This window comes from Limulus polyphemus, unplaced genomic scaffold (assembly GCF_000517525.1).
Source record: "Limulus polyphemus unplaced genomic scaffold, Limulus_polyphemus-2.1.2 Scaffold5175, whole genome shotgun sequence".
Classification (NCBI taxonomy): Eukaryota; Metazoa; Arthropoda; class Merostomata; order Xiphosura; family Limulidae; genus Limulus; species Limulus polyphemus.
The window spans coordinates 60,030-67,674 of NW_013670785.1; the positions used below are offsets into that span (position 1 = coordinate 60,030).

Sequence of the window (7,645 nt, forward strand, 5' to 3'; positions counted from 1 at the left end):
TACACAATAGAGCGTAGAAGAGTTTATAAAAATACCTGCACAATAGAACGTAGAAGGGTTTATAAAAATACCTGGACAATAGGACGTAGAAGGGTTTATAAAAATACCTGGACAATAGGATGTAGAAGGGTTTATAAAAATACCTACACAATAGAGCGTAGAAGAGTTTATAAAAATGGAATTTATTTATTGAACTACTCAAAGCAATATATTTAATTCTCTATAATTTGTTATTATTTCTGCTACTTTGTGAGCGCTGTAAACAATAAAAATAAAATACAAAATTAATGTGTCATTAAGGAAGTGCTCCTTCAAAAATGATATATTTGTTAGTTTTGCCACAAGAGGTGGCTGTACGTTGATGAATGACGTCATATATACAGAAGATGACTTAAAAACTCACACGGGTCTAAATATCAGTTTGTTCGACAATGTTTATGTTAAAACATTCACCCATATAAAGTATTCACTCAGGATTACTCGGAAAAACCTCGCCTTCATTATAGTTTGATATGCCTCAAACGTCAGGCAACGTTTTAGGTTGTGAAAGAGTTGTAATACACTTATGTGTAGTTCGTCAACAATATGTAACAACGTAACGTTTCAAACGGCACTTTTTAGGTCGTGCAAGAGTTGTAATACACTTATGTGTAGTCCGTCAACAATATGTCACAACGTAACGTTTCAAACGGCACTTTTTAGGTCGTGAAAGAGTTGTAATACACTTATGTGTAGTCCGTCAACAATATGTAACAACGTAACGTTTCAAACGGCACGTTTTAGGTCGTGAAAGAGTTGTAATACACTTATGTGTAGTCCGTCAACAATATGTCACAACGTTACGTTTCAAACGGCACGTTTTAGGTCGTGAAAGAGTTGTACTACACTTATCGTCAACAATATGTCACAACGTAACGTTTCAAACGGCACTTTTTAGGTCGTGAAAGAGTTGTAATACACTTATGTGTAGTCCGTCAACAATATGTAACAACGTAACGTTTCAAACGGCACGTTTTAGGTCGTGAAAGAGTTGTAATACACTTATGTGTAGTCCGTCAACAATATGTCACAACGTTACGTTTCAAACGGCACGTTTTAGGTCGTGAAAGAGTTGTAATACACTTATGTGTAGTTCGTCAACAATATGTAACAACGTAACGTTTCAAACGGCACTTTTTATCAAAACGTCTTAACTTTTTGTGTGTTTTTTTTAACACACTTCTTTGCACATTAGGGAACTTATTATAATATCTTTGTGGTTGCCATGGTTACGTCACTTCTGTCAACGTATCCAAAAACAAGTCGAAGGTGTCATTAATGGCTCTGGCAACCAAATATCGTAGTTAATAAATTTGTTTTGTTTTAGTACAAAACTGTACAATAGGCTATTTACGTTGTATCCGTCATGGGGATCGTACTCCGAATTATAAGAATTAGGATAATAAAAAATGTGAATCTCACACGATCGATGTAAATTTGAAACTTGTAATCAAATTGTGGACTGGGTTATGAAACGTAATAAAGAAGCTTTTTTTTTATATATATACAAGGGATGTTCCTCCCATTAACGTAACAAGTATTTATTTAGTTCTTGTTTGTTCGATATTTATTATCATAGTTTTTTGTTGTCTTACATTTATTTGTTATTTTACTTTTATTTCTTACTCTTCTTTTTATTTATTTTATAATTTACAAATAAGGCGAAATCTGAAATCAAAACGAAGTAATATGTTACCTGTGGTATCAATTTCAACTTCATTACAAGTAGTTGTGGATTTCCCTTCTATAAAAATACATTTGTATAAAATTCCAGGTTCGATAACATCAGATCCGAAGGCAGAGCCATTAGCTTTGGGGGCCGTCACCAAAATCCTGAAGGAAAAACGTAATAACGTTTGAGCAAATACGTAGAAGAGGATTTTAGTTTGCAAAGAGAGAGAAAATAAAAATACTTACTGCTCCGCACTTCATGGCCTTGTGTACGTTATAAGAATGACACTAAAAACCCACTATTCGATTTGAGCATCCAGCAAGTATCTGAAACAAAACAAACCAATATTTTAAATTGGAATGCCCCCCCCCCTCAAGAAAGAACTGACAGCACTAGTGTATGATTTAATAACAAATAAGCCCCCCCCCCAGTGGCACAGCGGTATGTCTGCGGACTTATACCGCTAGATACCGGGTTTCGATACCCTTGGTGGGCAGAGCACAGATAGCCCTTTGTGTAGCTTTGTGCTTAATAACAAACAATAACAACAAATATTGATTAGAATTAATGTAATTGTTTAGTAAACTCAAATAACGCCTCCTAGTGGCATAGTGGAAAGGTTGAAGGCTAAAAGTTAGGTTTCCATACCCGTGGTGGGCAGAGCACAGATAGCCCTTTGTTTAGCTTTGTGCTTAATAACAAACAATAACAAATATTGATTAGAATTAATATAATTATTTAGTAAACTCAAATTTGTGACTAAAGTAAACAAATGAAGCACCACACCCACGAAGTATTATCCTAATATTGGCTTACTGTGGGGAGTAAATACTTAGGAAGGTATCACCTCTTTCCTCTGTGAGTATTTCGTAATAAGTGTAACAGTTTCTACCTCAGTAGAGTATCAAAACTTTGGAAATGTATTATCTGTATCTTGGGAAATGTATTGTGTGTTCACATTTTTGGAACAGAGTAAAGTTAAGTTTCACGTTACCCCCCCCCCCTCCCCATCCACAGACAGTGCAAGTTTGTACAGTACACTATTAATTCCACATCAAGTCACTGTTCAACCAGTCTGTATAATCGTCCCACTCCATCTTCGGACTTCGTGCATTGGTAGACAGGGGCGGCGGTAAGAGGCTGAAGCTACCCCAAAATGTGACTCAGCCTTCCCGGTAGCCCCCGCACCCCCTCCCCCCAAAAAAACTACTTAGTGTTAAAGCTGGTTCACTTCCTAAGTACTACAATATGTGTCCTCACAAGCAAGAGGTGGTGTGCTGCGCCCTCATTATTTTGTCTAGCCCACCTCAGCCCCCTCGCTGAGACGAGTCTGGCGCCGTCCCTGTTTGTAGGTTTTCTCACAACTTAGCCAATAAATGAAGCTGTCTTAGAATTTCAAACGTTCATTTCGCAATACGCCCCCACGCGGAATAAATAGAACTAACTTTAACTTTTTGAGAGGTCGATTACCCAATAATTACGTTCAGTGTTCTTGTTCAGTGTAAGTTCTAAGCCTAAAAGAAACAAAAAAAAACTGATATCAACATTTGAATCAGCTCAAGTTACATAATAGCATGACTAGGAAAGAGGGGTAGGTCCATTTAGAACCACCCCTTATTTTTTTATATTTGCAATTAGTTTATTTAAGGCGCACATCGAGAAAGGTTCCTATTGTGCGTCTTAATCAGTTTAATTTTTCTGTACTTTCTTGTGTCTCTGAAATGATTGAACAATAACTCACCTTTAACGTTTATAAGTTTCAAAATTTTCCGACCAGAAGTAAACTTAAAGAGATTTGCAAAGACATTTAATCCATCTTTTTTTTTTTTTGATCAGCTTTAATTTACTCAGTTTTGATGATTAATTTTAATCCATCTTGTTTAAAGGATTCACATTAATCCGCTGTTTTAAAGTATTTAGTATTAATTTACTCTGTTTAAAGGATTTAGTGTTAATCTATTTTGTTTAAAGAATTAACACCAATTCACTGAGCTTACAGGATTTAGTTTTAACCTACACTGTTTTAAAGTTTTAACCTTGATTCATTCTGCTTTAAAGGATTAGCGTTAATCCATTCTGTTTTAAAAGATCGAAGTAATTAGCTCCTCCGAATTTTTCTCAGCAGTTGTAATTATATAAATCTCTAAAGTACACTAATCCCTGTAATCTGTTGATGAAATAATTGAAAGTAAATTTATTTGATCATATATAATTCCAGTTAATATCTGCATTTGTCCTTTTTTTTAAGCGCAAAGCAGCATGAAGGACTATCTGCGTAACGCTAATCGCAAGGATAGAACCACGAATGTGGGTGTCTTAAGCCTTCTAACTTACTGCTGAGCCACTGGAGAGCATGGTTAAGTTGTTGTTGTTACCCTGGTAGAGCGAGGGTATTGCAATCTGATCCGTGTGTGTCTGTCTGTGTTTCTGGATGACTTTGAAGCATTTTTTATAATGGGGGAGACAGCGTATTTTCGCAGTTTTCGGTTAATAACTATGTAAAGTGAGATCGGATTTGTACCAAATTTCATGGGCACGTTAGAGTTTAGATTCCTCATCACACTACAAAAAATGATCTGGATCGTTGATCATTTTGGATCTGAGAAGGATTTTCTGAGTTTGCGAAGGTGGAATTTTACGTTATCGAATATAAACGCATGCAATCTCTCGAAGGAGCGGCGGGGCGAGGGTATGGAATCTCTCTGATTACTCGTGTTTACTTCATGCAAAGCTATACAATAGGCTGTATGCACTCTGTCCACCGCGGGGAATCGAACCCCGAGTTTTAATGTCATAAGTCTGTCCCACAGGGGGGACTCTCCGATTAAATCAAGAATTTAACAGACATTTTTTTTTATCACACATTTATGTAGATTTTTACAAAACACAAACTTGCAAGGCCACTTGGTAAATATGAAGCTTATTTCAAAATAACAGAACTAGTTAATTAAGTTCGTTGAAGGAGTAAAATACAGAAATCTGTTGTAATAAATTACCGTCAAATGTTTATTTTAAGAGTTGTTTCCTCAAAATAAAAGTCTTGCGTAACGTAACGTTTCTCGGAGATAAAGATACATATTAGCTTGAAAAAGTATAAATTACATATTTCATATAGGAAAACAAAATGCAAAAGATTTTGCGCTAACTTTTCGACGTTTTCACCGTTCGAGTGTGACATAAGTTATAAACATATAGACACATAATGAAGCGTTCGCAGAAATACGGAAACTTTCTTGTTAAATATATTACAATTAGTTGTGTAGTTTGAAAGCATGAACTACCTATATATATGTTTGTGTTGGTAAATTTACGAAGATTGGTCCAGTGTTGTAGAAAGAACGTACCGGAATTCGATTCGGATCATGATAATATATTCGGTGGTTAGATTATTATTTTTATTTAGTTTAAGCCTTCTGAATTTTATTGTAGGCCTAAAAGTAAAAGCAAAACTTCGTGACATTAGTAAGGAATGAAAATGCGCATGGATGGTTATATGAAACTACGGAATACCTTATAATAAATATTATTTTACTCTATAGATAATGTCTACATCTTATTTTGTCATCCAACATTCGTTCAGCACGTTTATAGAAAAGTATTGTGTAATAAACTGAAATATAATTAAAAACTTACATTTTTGCAGCGTCGTTTCTATGGAAGGCCACAGAAAAGCCAAAGTTAGTGTTTTCCGAGTTCCATGCTGAATTCCTAAAAATGACTGGAAATTTAGTGTCTACGTTAAATCCACATACGTTATGAACGGTAAAAATAAGAATGACGAACAACCAGTAACTTCTGATTGAGAACTCCACTGAAAAACGTTGAGACGTAGTTCTCGAAGTAGCGGTTTGCTGATTAAACGCCATGAAAAATAAAACTACAAATTTACTTTCGCGCCTAAACGTTCCACAGGTTTATCGTCTGTTCGAACCTAACTTTTCTGTTTACCTTTATAAGTTTTGGAAAGTTTGTCAGCATTAGAGGTACGAATGGCAGTTATATGCACAATAAAATCAAATTAAAAAAAGAAAGAAATATTATATTAACCAATATGGGGTATCGTTCGCTTAGAGGTTAGCTTTTTATATTGTCGACAGATAAAGAATCTATAGAACTGATATAAATTTATTTATACGAGTGCATGATATACGTCATTGTGCGTGAATGAATACACGAATAGCGTTGCTTCCGGTTCGCAAGTTGCTACCTAAGTCATGGGTATAATATGTATATTTATCAACTTTACAAGTGTAGCTGTTACCATTGATAACTTCCTGTCAAAATTGACTCAATCTGGAAAATGCAATACGTACTCTTACAGCACACCAATAAACGCAAGCTTTTTAAATTATTCAAACAAAAAGACAATTTTTTAGATCACTCGAATTTTAAGTATTTCAATACTTGTGTGTCAACAGATTAAATACACAAAATTTTAAGGAGGTCAAACTATTTATTTGTTTGTTTTAAAGCAAAGCCACATTGAGATTTCTGCAATGTCTCCCGTGGGGAATTGAACCCCGAATTTGAGAATTGTAATTCTATAGATTTATCACTGTCCCATCGGGGATAAGTCAAAGTGTTTTACAACAAGATCTTAGAATTCTAACTTAAAATTCAACTGTTTTAGAAACATTGCCATATTTTAAGGCTCAAAGGTTTTTATAATTTCTAAATTTCGGCATTTTCTAGAGTCACTTGTCAACACAAAAATAAATATCTAATTTCATGATGTAATAAACAAGAGCGTTTAATTTCTGTTCCTTCAAGATATAAAAAAAACTGAAATCGTTAAACCTAAAAATATTTCATGTTCATAAGATATTCGATTGGAAATATTAAACGTTCCTGAACCACATAATGGAAACATAGATTTTCCTAACAACCTAACGTATCAACACATATTACTATTAGATGTTACTGGTAAGAAATCTTATCTAATGCCGTAAAGTACACTCGCTGTTTTCATGTTTGTTTAGTCACAGACTTCGGAATCAAGTCAAAGTTCAATATCTGATACTAAGTGTTCCAGTGGGAAGACGCAGACCAAGAATACATAGTAATTCAAAATGTAGTCGGGCTTACTCTCCCTTTTTTATTATTTACTTCCACACAAGATGAAACAACCGAAACGCAACTGTGTTTCTTAGCCTATAACTCGGTAGAAGCATAAAATGTAGAAATATCTATCTACCGGGAACATGGCTTTGTTTGTTGCTAAGCGCAAAGTTACACAATGAACTATCTGTGTTGTGCTTATCGTGGTATCGAAACAGAATTTTTAACGTATGAAACTCTCAAACATACCGCTGAGCCATCTGGGCCGGGAAAATGGGCAATAATCAGATTGTGGCCATGTTATATTATGTGCTTAAAATTTAAGACACAATCCACTTATGATCATATTCATTCATAAAAAAACTAACATTGTTATATTGTTGAATGTTGATTTAAATGCTAAAACCTTCTGTTACGTCTCCGTTCGTTAGTTGAATTGTCCGTAACTTCGTTCCGACGAAACTTTAGCGACACAAGTCCTTTCTTAATAAAACTGGTTTATTCTTTCCGAATACAACTTTACGATACACTTAATTTCAACAGTCGCGCTATAACAACGAACGTTAACTTCAACGATACTCTCTGACTGCAGTTCAATTACTCACTACCTACACATTGTCCCGTTACGCCGTGACCATCTTATATATACCAGCCACCCTCAATCTAGCAAATGCTAGGGCACTCCCGAAGGAACAGGATATTTCTAGAAAACGGGTGGCGTGATACTAGTCACGTGACCTCGCTGACGCAACACTTCTTTACCGTTAAAACTTGTGTACTTGAGAATGATCGAAACGTCGTACTCGTTCTAGAAACAAATCTTTCTTACTGTAAAAGCTGTAACTTGTAATAAAATAATAGTGTTGCGTCATCGAG

At 35.1% G+C, this 7,645-nt stretch overlaps 1 protein-coding gene across 1 annotated transcript in view; it reads right to left on the reverse strand.

The window, feature by feature from the left end:
• The window catches only part of LOC111089074 (integrin alpha-4-like), an 18,711-nt gene extending 12,958 nt beyond the window's left edge, over positions 1-5,753 (reverse strand). The window contains exons 1-2 of the mRNA XM_022400828.1: positions 5,345-5,753; positions 1,736-1,872 (exon numbers count right to left, since the gene is read on the reverse strand). Of these exons, the coding sequence (XP_022256536.1) occupies positions 1,736-1,872; positions 5,345-5,577 (370 nt within the window). The 5' untranslated portion in view covers positions 5,578-5,753. The remainder of the gene's footprint in view (positions 1-1,735; positions 1,873-5,344) is intronic.
• Between the last annotated feature and the right edge of the window lie 1,892 nt (positions 5,754-7,645).